Source organism: Colias eurytheme, chromosome 28 (genome assembly GCF_061535395.1).
Source record: "Colias eurytheme isolate Ceu_HAF_F1 chromosome 28, ilColEury1 Martin Lab GWU primary, whole genome shotgun sequence".
Taxonomy (NCBI): Eukaryota; Metazoa; Arthropoda; class Insecta; order Lepidoptera; family Pieridae; genus Colias; species Colias eurytheme.
Genome location: NC_143007.1, coordinates 3,330,986 through 3,346,660, shown reverse-complemented (window position 1 = coordinate 3,346,660; position 15,675 = coordinate 3,330,986). Strand labels below are relative to the sequence as shown.

At 33.5% G+C, this 15,675-nt stretch overlaps 2 protein-coding genes across 6 annotated transcripts in view; both read right to left on the bottom strand.

Annotated features, from left to right (window-relative positions):
- Positions 1-15,675, bottom strand: part of Cul1 (cullin 1) — a 66,522-nt gene that overhangs the window by 16,639 nt on the left and 34,208 nt on the right. For all 4 annotated transcript variants that reach the window (XM_090117460.1, XM_090117461.1, XM_090117459.1 and 1 more), the window contains exons 3-9: positions 9,088-9,170; positions 8,663-8,768; positions 6,930-7,025; positions 6,293-6,439; positions 3,922-4,068; positions 2,680-2,859; positions 2,122-2,256 (exon numbers count right to left, since the gene is read on the bottom strand). In XM_090117460.1, the coding sequence (XP_089973586.1) occupies positions 2,122-2,256; positions 2,680-2,859; positions 3,922-4,068; positions 6,293-6,439; positions 6,930-7,025; positions 8,663-8,768; positions 9,088-9,170 (894 nt within the window). The remainder of the gene's footprint in view (positions 1-2,121; positions 2,257-2,679; positions 2,860-3,921; positions 4,069-6,292; positions 6,440-6,929; positions 7,026-8,662; positions 8,769-9,087; positions 9,171-15,675) is intronic.
- On the bottom strand, positions 10,912-15,658 carry LOC149896535 (uncharacterized). Of its 2 annotated transcripts, XM_090117582.1 has the most exons (4): positions 15,189-15,658; positions 14,506-14,746; positions 11,580-14,221; positions 10,912-11,495 (listed from the first exon to the last, which is right to left on the bottom strand). In XM_090117582.1, the coding sequence occupies exons 2-4, from the start codon at positions 14,726-14,728 to the stop codon at positions 11,202-11,204; spliced, it is 3,159 nt and encodes a 1,052-aa protein (XP_089973708.1). In that variant the 5' UTR covers positions 14,729-14,746; positions 15,189-15,658; the 3' UTR covers positions 10,912-11,201. The 2 variants fall into 2 exon arrangements, with proteins under 2 accessions (XP_089973708.1, XP_089973707.1); XM_090117581.1 differs by having other exon boundaries at positions 14,506-15,658.

Here is a 15,675-nt window from a genome sequence, read left to right as displayed (position 1 = left end):
GTGCCAAACGCGACGGCGGCCACTATTCAGTAGCCGTGAAAGGCGCAAGATTGGCACTTCACTCCGTACGAGGCAGTGGTCAGAGGAGCCTAAAGGGGCATCAACATTGACCTGATAGCCATCCGGATGGGAAGTCAGCAGAAGGTCCAACAGGGAAGGCATATGGTCCTCAACATCGGGAATTCGCGTGGGCGATGCTACCAGTTGGGTAAGACCATAGGCAAGAGCAAGGTCGTAAACAGATTTCCCTGCGTGGTCTGTTGTGCGAGACTTGAGCCATTCTACATGGTGCGCATTGAAGTCACCAAGGACCACGATTTCCGCTGAAGGAATCTGATTGAGCATATTGTCAGCCGTCAATTGTATGTGATCGATGAGTCGGTCGGTTTCGTCGTTACCGCTATGGGATCTGTATAGGCACGCATAGACGCGAGGGTGGTCGTCGCAGTCCACACGTAACCCAAGGATGGATAGATCCCTACCTTCAAGACAAGCGAGGCGTCGAAAGCAGATATCATTCCGAATGAAGGCGCAGACACCAGCGCGAGGAATAAAATTGTGCTCCAGGGTAAATCCTGGGTAATTCAGATAAGATGTGTCGGAGGGGGAAGATATCTGCGTTTCGGTTAAGAAGAGCAAGGCCGGCTTCGCCGTCTCAAGGTGGTAATGGACGGCATTGATGTTCGAGTGTAAGCCCCTAATGTTGCAGAAATTCACGCAGTGCGTGGAAGGGGATGTGCTCAGCTTTTTGCTCTTGTTGCCTCGGATTTGAGAAACGAGCGGGATTTTGCCCACCCCAGAGTACGCAGGGCAGCCTGAACAAAGATGCTCAGGGAGGGATTCTCCAGCACCGACAGTGTTGGTACCCTCCTGGGGTAATAGTTCTTTAAATTCCGCTGCCATAGTTTTAAAGGGGAAGGGGGGGGGGGATTGGGCATCCGGTGTGACCCACTCACCTATGCGAAACGCTAAGAAAGCTTTACGCCGGTTTCCCGTGGGTTAGTGGTACCGCCCCGGACGGACTACAGCCCAGTTCATGCTGCATACGATTTTCGAGAGAATATCTTACGCAGCTGTAGTCCTACCACTCTAAAATGTCGCCAGAGCCTCGTCCGTTGATCGGCAGGGTGCACCACGAGCAGGTGAGGTTGGCTTTGGCCGTTGGATGGTATACGGCCATTACACCCCAAACAGTGTAACATTAGTGTAACATTTTTTCGTTACGCGTGACATTTTTCCGTTACCCGCCATCTTTTTCTTATTCCTACCACGCGTGATTCGACGTATTTCTGTAAAGTTGCATATATAGTTAATTATTTTTTGAAAAATAAGGTCATAAAGAAGTTTCACTTCTTACGTGTGTACACTAGTACACGCACACATTTTTTTTATGTAATATTTCAATAAGAAATGTAGTGAGAACGTATAGGGGATCCGGCTGCAAGGATAAAAAAATATGTAGGGGTTGAATTATATTTCCCGGTGATAAAAGATTCAAAACTCTCCGTAGTTTCAAGATATTAAAAATATATTCCAATACCGAATTAGGTAAGATAGATATAGAAGAGTATATTCCAATAAAAATATGTAAGGGATCTGGCTAAAAGGTCCAGAAAAACAAGAGTATAAAAATTAAAAGAATAAATTCAGTTACTGTTCTTGCAATGATTTATTATTAAACCTAATTGTATATTGTTTTTTTGTATTTTAAATTGCGTGCATTCCTTTTGCTATGTCTATGCGTATAATCGATGCTCTCTACTCTGTGGAACATCGAATTGATTGTAACGTACGTAACTTGTTACGAAAAAGTAATCTTATAAAAACTGCTTAAATTACAAGAAAAGCATTTTATTTGCCACACTGCAACATATATCGTATACAATATCTACCTAAACCTCAACTACTAGTGTCTTATCCTGAATTATTATCAAAATTAAGTAAACTAATATAGAGATTTATTAGACCTGACATATCTAAGGTAAAAAACTTATAATATAATATAAATGCATTTGATATTGTAAAACACACAACATGTACATTATTGTATCGCTAAATTTTAATATCATGTTTGAAGCAAAATAAAGATTAATTATTTATTTTTAAAACATATACGCTCACCTGGAACTCAGCGTGGAATATCTCGAGGTGTTTCTCGATGAGAACTCTGTCGCAGGTCTTGGCCAGTCTTTCCATTGTCGTTTCGTGGAGATACACTTGCACACGCCTCTGTTCCTCTTGTAGCCTTTGTTCCGCCTGAAATGTAAAGTTTTAATTAGTAAATTTAGAATGAAATTAAAGTGGACATGACTTGGATATTTAGATTTGTAAACGACTTTGTTTTGTATGATTTGTTAACTTTGAAGTAGTTTCTGTTCCACCTGAAAATTTATTGACTTGACTAGGTAATTTTATTCTTTAAACGGATGAATATTGAGTTATAGAGTTGTTTGTTTTTGCCTTTGTTTTAGTTTTAGTGTAATAGTTTTCCATACAAAAGCTACCAAACAAAATTATGGACATAAATTTATATAGTTTCAAAGAAAATGATATATGTTTACCCAGATTGCCATACAGCCTATAACAATTCCGAGAAAAGTAGAAAATTCGGGTTTAATTCTCATAAGCTTAATATATTTTCCTCTAGATTCTATAATATATTGTTCATATAAACCTCACCTTTATCATATATTCAGTGACCGGATTGTTCCTCAAGAAATCAGTACTTTCTCTCGTATAGAATCTTTCCGTGTCCTCAAGGAAGATGGCTTCGAATGTTTCCTTATACACGGCGAGGTTCTGGCCTCGAGCTGATGGTTCCTCTTCGTTGAGACCAAGGGCTACGTAGCAGTTGATTACCTGGAATTGATAATGACCAAATTATAGCACTAAATTGTATGGAAAAAAGGTATTGATTATATGTATAAAAATCGTTTTTTAAATACATTTACTACATGGACAGTTAATGTAAGGGATTGAAAATATGCGTTCTGTTTGTCTCTCGCTTACTGAAGATTTCTGTCAATAATCCAACGAAATATCTCAGTTTGACAGCTGAGCGACGCCATTTACAATACCTTTATTGAGTTATACAGTGCAAGATTTTTACAATTGTAAATTCATAACACGAGAAATGTTAAATGGGAAGAGTACTGGATACAAACTGATGGATAGACCAAGACCAAATTATGACAAAAAAAAAAATACATAAAAAAACAACAAAGGAACCAAAATGATTTGATGTAAAGTTTGATATCAAGCTACATAATGTTTATCTTTTATTATAATGCTATTTCTTACAGTTATGACGAGAAATATGTAGTGTGAACTATTTTATAAGCATTCACATGTATAAACGTATAATTATAGTAGAGCCATTTTAATAGGCAACATTTGACAGTTCAACAAAATTCAACAACGTAACCTAGTAACGACAACATAGAATAACATGATATTTCGTTTTGTTAGAACTGCACATTTGCTTAACTTTTTTCAATTACGATTACATATTTATTATAATAATGACCGATATAAGTAATTTTAGGATTTGATTTTACTGATAAACCATTCTAAACATAATAAACAATTTCTGATTTAAAGAACTGACGTCGCTACAATTTTGTGTCAATAAACCTTTTTTCTTTTTAAATACCAGAGACGTTACTCTAAAAATCGAAATCAGACATCTAGAATCGAATGCATTGATTACTTGGGAATAAAAATTATCATAAATTATTGACATGTGTTTCAAGTTCGATTGACAAATGTTTCAAGTCCGTATCGATTAATTCACTTTAATCGATGTTTTTAAGCAGGTTACCATCCTATGAAGATAAAATTGATAGACGTCAAATGTTGCCTATTAAATTGGCTCCACTATAGAGACAATTTATTCTAGAATACATAACATATAAAACTCACCCCAGAAACGAGCCGAGTGTTGATCGTCTCTCCGTTCCGCTCGCGTTCAATCAATTTCAGCACAGCATTCGTCACTTGTTTGTTTAGGCACTTGAACAGATTGTCGCGCCACGTCACCAACGCAAGTTGATATATTTCGTATATACCCTGCGAAAAATAAAAAATTAACTTTTTAATGACCATAAAGGTTTGGTGAAACGAGTTTTAACCTAAGTCTGGTTATTGAAGAATATTTTTTACCTTTTCTAATACCATAGATGTTCGTATCATTTTTTTTAACCCAAGCTGGGTTATTGTATTAAAATTTAAGTCTGTTTGCGTTTGGTTTATAGAATTTAAAATTGGGCTTTAGCCTTTCTAATGGCTGGTTCACACTTTGATTAGTGCGAGTGCAGGTGATGAGTAGTACTACGTGTGGACAGCGACTGTTTAGTGCGAGTGTTTAGTAGGCTGTGTAGTAAAGTGAATAGAAGCGTGTTCTATTTTTTTGCGAGTGGACTGCGAGTAGCCACGTCCCGCACGCCCTCCCTTCCCCCTCACTCGCAGTGTGCCTGCCTAAACACGTCTGGACAGGAGTGTTTAGTGTTTAGCGTAGTGTGTAGCGTCGCGAATTTCACCATTGTTCTGCACTCGCACTAATCACCTGCACTCGCAGTTGAATTGGACACTACTCGCACTACACACCTGCACTCGCACTAATCACCTGCACTCGCACTAATCAAAGTGTGAACCAGCCATAATGGTTATCAATTGTTAGTGGTAGGTTTGATTGTCTGAGATAGTCAACAAAATTAATGAAAAAAGTAATTTTAAAAATTATCTTTCAATTTTAGGTTTTTATTGAAATGAAACTTCTTTATCGCGGTTGGAAAAAAATTTAGTGTAACATTTTTTCGTTACGCGTGACATTTTTCCGTTACGCGCCATCTTTTCCTTATCCCTACCACGCGTGATTCGACGTATTTCTGTAAAGTTGCATATATAGTAAGTTATTTTTTAAAGAAGTTTCACTTCTTACGTGTGTACACTAGAACAGGCACACATTTTTTTGTATTTATGGTGTTTCCTGTGCTAAATATTTTATTTGAATATAGCATATGAGTATGGCCGCCAAAAATTGTACATTCAAGAAAAAAAAAATGTCCTTGTCATTTTATATAGCACCAGATTTTTTTATATAGTAATTATGGTAGTTTTTAAATAGTTTCAGCTTCACTATGTTATATTTATCATTATATTAATAATTTAAATTAATTTTGAGTGCCTTTAACAAGCTCAATATTTTTTTTTTTTAAATGCTTATTTTCCTTTCCATACTAAAATCATGTGTCCCACTTAGTCATCTCACACTTTGAAGTCACAAAATCATGCAAAAATCTATTGATACCTGTAAAATTTTGGTATTTCTAAATTATTCTGTAAACTTGTGGATAGTTTTAACAAGTTCTAATAAAAATAACATAAAAGAAATTAATATAAAACTCACTTAAAACTATGTCTCACTTTTTTTCACGAATGATACTTCACGCACGGTTACCATAAAATAACACTCTAAATAACTAGATATCCAAGCCACAAAAATATTTTTAAGTAGGGGCAACACCGATTTACATGTTGGCCTACATTTAGAAAAAAAATCGCCATTTTGTTACTGTAAAAGTTGATCGAAAGGTAGTCGGCATTTTTGTCCCAGAACATTTTAATAATTTTGAGTGAGAATTATGCAAGGTAAGAATACAAATTTACTATATTATTTAAATTATGTGTGTAGCTTTAGTGTTCTAGTAACAAATCAAACTATGCGGCGTCTTATTACTACAATACTTTGGCGAATAAAGGCTTTTTAGGTTATGTCCAACCATATTTTTATTCACGAATGATACCATGTGTTACTATTGTGTTACGTAACATCCGTGAGCGGCTCTTAGGGGTAGTACTCACTAGAGAATCTAAAGTTAAAAATTTACTTTTTTACATAAAGAGAACCCACTTCAAAAACTATCATGTTTCGGAAGTTAGTAACTTTTTTACTATAATAATTCGTATTCGTAATTAATATCATAAGTTGTGAATGATTCTTGCATTTGTAAGTATTATAGAAATACAAAATTTGAGAAATAAAACTTTTTCTTTAATATTTAAATTTGTTTTTTTGAGTTTTAAAGTAATTTAATCAAATAATTTAATAAACAATATAAAACAGAAATGTAAAAAAAATCTCCTGCATTATTAGTTGTAATGTACACTAGGCTTAACAAAATCACGTATGTTAACTATCAGTCACGTATGTTACGGTGTGTTACGATTTCACGACTGTTATTGTACAATATTTGGCGGCCATACTCATATGTGGAAAATGTCATGTGTATACCTTCCTGCCTTCTTCACACTCCCGCTTGACCCAATGCCTGTTAAGGTACGAGCACACCCCGTTCAGTACACGAGACGAGAACTGATATTCCTCCCACTGTTTAGTGTAGAAGGCTAGAACATCTTCGCCCATGAGGTCTGCGCCGTTCTGTTGTATAAAATTACGTAATACATATAAATAACAACACACTCAGTCGTTTATAAAAACTTAAAAGATCTACAATGAAAAATTTTAGGGCGGGGTACGACTATGGCGAAAAACGTGGCTCGTGATAGTTTTTTTTTATTCATAAAAATCTCATTTGAATGCTATAAGATAAAATATCAAATCGACAAAAAATGTGCGAGCGGCATTATGTAAAAGATCCAATGAAATTGGCATTTCATTTAGACAGTAACGTTCAAAGTGTATTGTATCGCATCACTCAATACAACTCTGTCTAAAGGACGCGTAGGCAGAGTTTTGGTCCGGACAATTTTTGAGCATGACCGCAAATAAAAAATGAAATAAAATCTCAGCAAAAAAGGTTTTAAAATAAAGAAATTTTACATAAGATTGAGTGATTCTCGAATAAGTCATCTTTTTCATAATAATATCAGACTCGAAGGACGAATATTCAAAGTTAATATTAACATACCTTCAACAAATTTATAAGATACATCCTTAGGAATTCCCGCAGCCTCTTGTACAGTTCTAGTCCAACCAATTGCGCGCCGCCTGGTACTTGCCCCGTCTGCAAGTAATATAAACCTTATTGTAACGGAATACGGTTCAATTTATAATGACATTATGTTGTAAATTATACTACGATTCGTAGTCTGAACATATTTAGATTTAAAGATCCTTTCCGTGTTGGATAAAGCTCAAAAGACTTTTGAATGAATATAGATAATTATTTTTAATTTTATTAATAAACTGTAATGTAGGAATTATGCATGGTCTTCCAAATCCTTAATAGTTTGTAGAAATAGATAAGCCTTTTATCTGCCTCCATGTAAAAAGTATTTATAAATCTATTTCTAATATTATAAACCTGCTGCGTTTGTTTGAACGCGCTAATCTCAGGAGCTACAGGTCCGATTTGAAAAATTTTTCGGTGTTAGACAGCCCATTTATCGAGGAAGGCTATAAGCTATATATCATCACGCTCAGACCAACAGGAGCGGAGCCAAGCGGATAAAACCTCAGGGCGCAGCTAATGTATAATACTTACGCGCAACCTAACACAAGAATACTCGTTAATTTACAAGAATATAACCAGAGTCTTTGAATTGTTTTACATTTTATAGTTCATACTTTAATAAGTATGTTCTTCTTACATTACCTATCCTACCAGGTTGCCTGGCAGAGATTGCTGTGTAGCAATAAGGCCGCCTATTGTGCAAAATATTTGTACCTTATTAGATTGTACTAGATTTACTTACATTTAATATAAGAGCCCACGACGGCCAGACTTTCCTTTCTTTCGGAAAGTTGAAAGTTTCTCTGTATATGTCTCCTATACAGATAAGAACGACCAGCGACTATCAAGTTTGGGTTGTGGTTACTTTGGCAGGAAACAGGTAGTGAAGGTGTATAAAATAGTACCTAACTTTCATTATAGTTTAAAAGCTAAATTTTATATATGTTACTTGGGGACCTATAAAAAGACATTAGCTTAAGAGCCAGACAGTTTTCATGGTTCTTACATCTAGCCAGACACATTTAAAAAATAACTAACATATCATCAAATTCACATAACTACCTAAAAGCGTAACAAATATGAAATAACCCACTAAAACATTAGTTAACTATAATTATTAAAAAAATAAAAGTATAATATATAAGTAATAAAGTTATTACGACACAATAAAAAAGTCATCGGGATACGTGAAATTCCATCAACATAAGTCTAAGTAAAAGATAAGTAATAACTTTATTACTTATATATTATACTTTTATTTTTTTAATAATTATAGTTAACTAATGTTTTTAGTGGGTTATTTCATATTTGTTACGCTTTTAGGTAGTTATGTGAATTTGATGATATGTTAGTTATTTTTTAAATGTGTCTGGCTAGATGTAAGAACCATGAAAACTGTCTGGCTCTTAAGGTAATGTCTTTTTATAGGTCCCCAAGTAACATATATAAAATTTAGCTTTTAAACTATAATGAAAGTTAGGTACTATTTTATACACCTTCACTACCTGTTTCCTGCCAAAGTAACCACAACCCAAACTTGATAGTCGCTGGTCGTTCTTATCTGTATAGGAGACATATACAGAGAAACTTTCAACTTTCCGAAAGAAAGGAAAGTCTGGCCGTCGTGGGCTCTTGATCTAATTGTTTTGTACAATAAAGTAGTATAAATAAATAAATAAGTATGTTACCATTTTCTTGCCACTCCCAAACGGAAGTCTGCTCGAGGTGTTGCTACCCCTACTCACGGGCCCACCGCTCTGCTGGTGTACGGACGTACAGTAGTTGTATACGTGCCTGTTTTATGTATGTTATAGGAAATATTGTTTTCTATACATATATAGGTACTCGAAGATTATGATAATTGGTAATACACACTTGTCTAATTTTTATTATGACCTAATGTAACTCTAAATACTTTAACTTATTAAAATAAAAAAATGTATGAAATATTATTGATTATTTTTCCGACCCAAATATCGACCAATAGAATTGCACCATTCGACGTCACGTGGTACAACCTACATGGTATTATACCAATTTTGAAATGCCCAATCCCTGTTGTTTTTAGGTCAACGCTATACCATATGAAGTATATTATTATTAAAAAGGATACGTATATAATTCCATATATCTCAACTTTGACATGTGTTGCCTCTTGTATACTTGTTCGATGCCCTCTCGTAGGTCGCCCCATATCTGTAACAACAGAAATAAATAATTATTAATTATTATAAATAGCATATTATTATAATTTTACATGTGTATAGAAATAAGAGCATTAAGGGCTGATTTTTCAATCGTTGGTCAATAATTATTCTTCGAATAACGTGTTAACCTACCACTTCAAAAATGTATTTTTTGCCCGTCTTTGACAGTTTACGGGTCATTTTAATACTATCGTGTAATACTTTATTGGGCGGACAAGTTTTAACCATGGATTGAAAAATCGGCCCCTTAGTAGTGAAACTTAATCGAGTTGAAAGTATGTAAGGCGATTTCCTTATTTGTGTTATCCTAATATTTTAATTACCTAAGATGAAAGGTAGAAGCAGTGTTCATAATATCTTTATTCTAACTGTTTTGACGAAATATTACACATTATCTGTAGAAGATGGACGAAGGACGATGTTGGTTTAAATTTGGTCAAGTGCAGTGAAGAACCAAAATTTTTTTTTTCTTCTTTTTTTTTGTTTCTTGTAAGAGATTCTTCCTATCCTTGATTTTATGACTTTATTTCAGCAATGCATTTTAATTCTCGTAAGTACAATTAATTCGTAGTTATTTTTAAAAGGCTACTCCTAAAACGGAATTATTTCAGTCTAAGTATGCTTGCCATTCAGTATTAAACAAAGCAGACTTATCCAAACAACACTACGAAGAGTCAACTAATTATCCATTGTTTGCCAGCTACAATAAAATAATTATTGTATTTCTTGAGAAATAAATTTTCTACGCAACACTTCAAACTGGGTTAACTAATATTGTCTTGGCTAATTGATTTTTATATGCATAAAGCATTAAAATACGTATTGCCGATATATTTTATGCAAGGAAGACATATAAGTGATCTGAATGCCGTTTAAACGATATCGTAATGACGTTTATAATAATAAACCAATTAATAGTATCTATGGCGATTTATTAAATTGGCTTTTATCTTTATATATGCGTGTTAAGTATCCGTGGTTAGAGTAGATTAGAATATAATGAATTCCATATCGTCACTGGAAAGCCAATACTACTGAAGCGCCAAAAGGCCTTTTTACAGTAGATCAATTCAAAGTTTTTTTTTCCACAAAACCAGACATAACTTTTTTTCTGATTTATGCATCGAAAAATGCTTAAGGAGAAAAAGTTTTGTGACATTATTACGCATCTAATAAAAATAAAACCTTCTGCATACTTATTTTAATTCAGGAAATAGCTGTCGCTTTAGTACTTTTACTTTATGAAGTTAGTAAACAGAAAGTACTTAATCTGTGAAATATATTTGGGGTGCGGTGTCAAAAAATACTAACAGCGCAGGTTTGTTAAATTGTACTAACGCAAATATTACTAACGTGCATTGCGGATTAATAATGTCTGAGGGTATTATTACTGAACGTTCTAATATGTCACTTATACCGTACGTTAAAACGATTTATATTATAGTAAGTTAGTACTATTGTGTCATAAAAAAAAACTAATGTATGAAAATATGATTTAAATTTAAATCTATTTTACTTATGGCGCAGTTGACATTAAGTAAATTAGACAAGTGGCAACAAAATAACTCAATCCTGTTTATTAGCAGTCGCGCGAGGTCTCATCCAGGTATATCTACGCTAAAAAAACCATAATAGGTTAATCACATAATATCGCAAAAAAAATATAATGGTTTTAAAACAAAATGTACACAGTTTCGTAATAATCTTTATTGAAAAAAAAAAACGTTATTTTAATCAGTCTTGTCTTAAACTTCTTATTAAATAATTATTACTTGATAAAAAAAAAACTTAAACAATGTCATTTAAAGTAAAATATAATAATCACAAATGTTAGCTTTATTTGGTATCATTTACGAAAAGATCAATCAATTAGGATGCATAATTAGATCCTTCATACCCGTATGAAGAATATGTATTTATGTAGTATTTTGAAATAATCATAGTTATAAAATTTTAGGTATAAAAAATATTATTTAACTTAATAATAATTAGAATTTTAATTTGTTGCCATTTTTTGTAATTAAACGTTGTCTTCGACATCCGTTTCTTGAAGGCTGTCCTGGATATTCATGGCATTTGGAAAATTTGCATATTCTTGATGGTAGTTTTCAGGAATTATTTTTGTTGTACAAAGTTTCCATAAATCTTCGTATTTCTTTTTTGATATAGGTAGGCGACTCTTGTAAATATTTTTCGGTTGTAGATTTTTGTTTTTATTAATTATTTCAATGTTTTCCTTTGCTTCATCCGTCGCCATTGTATATTTAACTGTCATCTTCTGTGGTTCAGCTTTTTTAAATGTCGCTGTACGCACCTGTAATATTTTTAAAGTTAGAATATTTATATCAAAATAGTCTCCTAAGTGTAATTATGAAAAGACAACGCTTGAGTTACCTACTTTCGATATTTTTCCCGTCAGATTTCCCTTAAAGTATTTATCTGCGACAATATCCCAGCCGCAAAAATCCTTAAATGTTAAGACATTCACATGATAGGGCTTAGGATTCTTTCGGGCTAAATTAAACACTGTCGGCCATTGAGATGGTGCCCAAACAATTGTGTTTGTAACACTTTTTTCTATAACAGAATGCATTGAGTCCACTGGCATATAAGTGTGTCCGGGCAAGAGATAATTCATTTGGATGCTAGTTATATTCTTGCATTTTTGTAGACAAATATGGATACAAGCAAGGACGATTTTGTTTTTATTTTGTCCGGGGCAGGCATCACTGTAAAACAGAAGATGTTTGATAGAGCCACGACCGTCCACCATCTTGATGTATTTTTCTAAGACAGTGCACACTTCGTTAGCTCCGCGTTTTCCTTCTGTTTCCGTCCAAGTGTAACAGTAGCCTTCTCTAGTTCCAGATTCGTAAAAAGTTAGATTATATACAGCCAATTTGCGACTGTAATACAGTAACATACTTTGGCCATACGGCGTATTCAGAACTTTCTGTAAATCAAAAGAGACGCAAAGTATGTTTCCATTTTGAATTTTCTGATGCGCTTGAAATCTTTCATAAGTCTCCTCTTTGTCTTTCAGATGAGCCAATTTCTCTTCTTCTTTTTCTCCTTTTTCTTTTTCGAAACGCACACACTTAGCACATTTGTCTTTACGAGGTATATGAAAACCAATATTATATTCTTGAAATATCTTCTGAAAAACTCTTTCTCCTATTAATCTTTTATCTTCGCGTATCATAGATTCTTTGTAAATTTTATACAAATTACTCATATTTCGAAATTCTTGAGGCAGATAAAATCGTTTTGAGTTTTTGCGGCAATAATGAGACGGTAAATATGGTAAACTTTTAATGTAATTCCTTGTTTCCTCTACAATGATCTCTGGTGTTTTATTTGCTGGAACATGCTTTCCCCGTAAATCGTCTTTAGATGAGCCGTATGCAGCTTCTGTAATAATGTTATATAAATATTTTTGTTTTATATCTAATGTGTTCAATAAAAACTTCAAACAAACTTTTCTTTTTCCTTCGCCTTCATTAATAAAATAATCAAAAGTGTATTGTCTACGACTTTGGTCTTCTTTGATACGCTTCCTCTTAATCGTCGTCCTCTTGGCATTTCCCACTAACCAATCTCTTCGTCTTTCAGTGCTTAGACTCCAATAATGTTTAAAAATTGCTTGTCTTTTTTCGGAACCAATCTTATAGCATTCATTATGGCAATTTTCAGGTTTACATAAGTTATCCTTCATACTCTTCTCTGCAACAACTTTGCCAGTTATAGATACATACTGCTTTCCACTATTTCTTAATTGTTTTCTAACTTTGTTTTTATTAATCTTTCGCTCTTTTTTTTTCGGCTCTGAATTTTCTTTTGTATCGTCAAAATTATTCAACTTCTTTGTTTTACGTTTCTTCTTTAAACGCTTCTTTTTTTCATTAACACGGTCTGTATCATTTGATTCTGTTGAATCCTGTCCAGTGCTCGAACTATAAACAAATTCGTCACTGTCTGACAAGAAATCAATATGCTTATAAATTCGATTATTCTTTACATTTTCTTTGTTTATTGTTGTATTAATATTTTCAATCTCTTCTTCATACTCATTTTTGTTTTCTTCTGGTTCAATATTAATAACTATAGTTGCGTTGTTTAAGTTTTCAGTAGAAGCAGTTTCATCCCTAATTTGCTGTATACAAATGTCCATTTCCTTAAGATGCTCGTATAATCTTCGTTTTTTATATGGTTGCTTCAAACATAGTTCAGAAGATGGAGATCCAAAAGATGTGCTTGCTTGTTGATTATCTTCATATACTTTTCTTTTACCAGCTTCTTCTTCTTCCAAATTGTCGTCGAATCGCGAAATTACTGTTAATGAATGATTTATGGTCGGCTCTATGAACGTGTTTGACTGTATGAAATTACTTTTGAATGGGATTGGTGCCTGTTTAGAATGTATGTTATTGACGAAGGATGTTCCTTCCTGAGCATGATCTTCTATTGGTAGTAGATTATCTTGATGTATGTATGTTTCTGCCTGTATCAAATCGCATGTTTGTGAGATTGATGCCTGTGTAAAATGTATGTTATGGACGAAGGATATTTCTTCCTGAGCATGTACTTGTATCGGTATTAGATTATCTTGATGTAAGTATGTTTCTGCCTGTATCAAATCGCCAGTTTGTGAGATTGATGCCTGTGTTGAATGTATGTCTTGAGCAAAAAATGTTTCTTTATGAGTGTGGTCTTCTAGTGGATTATTCGGATCGATGCATATTTCTGCCTGTGCTAAATCGCCTGTTTGTGAGAATAATGGCTGTGTAGAATGTATGTCTTGGGTGAAGGATCTTCCTTTCTGAGCGTGTTCTCCTGTTTCAAGAGGATAATCTTTATGATTGAATATTTCTGCCCGTTCTAAATCCCTTGTTTGTGAGTTCGTTATTTGAGTGGGATAGTTTTTTTGGACTAAGGATACCCCTTCTTGAAAAGTACAGTCTTCTATTTCTGATGAATTCGGATGTATAAATTGCGATGAATCCAATCCTTGTTGTGAAAAACCAGCTTCTTTCATCATACCTGTTTAAACGACAAGTATTATTAATAAGTGATTTAATGCCCCATTTTTTTTTTGTTTTTACTTTACCATATTTATATTTTTTAATATTGTAGAAAAAAATATTATAATTATATTTCTTGTAAATAAGTATAATTATTAAATGTTGTTTATTCACACATTTATACACACGACATGACATTCACCCACATCGTCAGACAGGCAGAGTTTTCTTAGCTAAAAGAATAGTATTGATAGCTTAGTGCTAGTTAAAATTTAAAGTTAAAATAAGTAACTTAAACTTCACCGTCTTTTGTTGGGAGTATCTCCAAAATTTTATATTCTTCATTGCGTGGATGCCGTAAATTTGTGACGAAACTATCCTGTTCGGAGTCTAACCCAATATCGCTTTCGTCTTTGGCAAATAGTCTACGAACAACATTTGGCTTAGGCGATGATTCTTTTGAATTTGCGTTTACAGTACGCATGTTTGTAAATTTTCTAAAAAATGAGGATCGTCGACTGTCCATGCTCCGTTTTCTATGATTCTGAAAATTTAGATTGTAAGTGCCTAATAATAATAATACAATAATTATGAATACCTAATACAAATATCTGACGATAACTAGTATAGGTAGAATACGCACTATTTCAAGAATGATGAAATAGAAATAACAGAAAACATTGTACCTATACATATCTATGTATTATTTGTGTAGGTTACTAGTATGTTATCAATATTATTAAACTTCCGTAATTTGTACACACATTCTCGTTACCTATCTTGTCTTGCAAGAATAATCTCTTTAATTAATTACCTTTCCTAACAATATAAATGGGCAATAATACCAATGAATACCTACTTATTCTTAGATAGATAGGTAACGACAATTACGACAACGCAAACAAAGCCAGATAATAATATGCGAATAATAGATCAATAACCATACAGAAATAGTTTTGTAAAATGCAGGAATAATATTTACTTACCTAGTTTTAATTATACGAACAACTAACTCGGCCGCCGCGTAGGCGGAACAAGCAAAAATGCGTCACTCAGTCACCGCTGCTCGAAACCGACTAACAACGGTCAACTGAACCGCCGTCAAATCCCGCGCAATGTAGGTATTCTAAATACTTAAAAGATGTAACCAGAACTTATTTGAATTTCAAAAGACTAAGGTTAATCTTTATGATAAGTTTACGAACTTCTTAATACTAAACGACTAATGTAATTTTTTTTTTGTAAAATAATCCATACTAAAAGTACAATTCTCTTCAATTTCACTGATTGCAAATATTCTTACTAAAGTCTCAAACAAATATTTAAGTAAAGCAAATATACTTACACTATTATCTATTAAAAAACTGTGTAAACAAAATATACTAACGCGCCACCACATCTGTTTCTACGTAAAGCAAATTTACTTAACCACCGTAACGATTTGTATTGTAAAGTGCTAAAGCGACATCAATG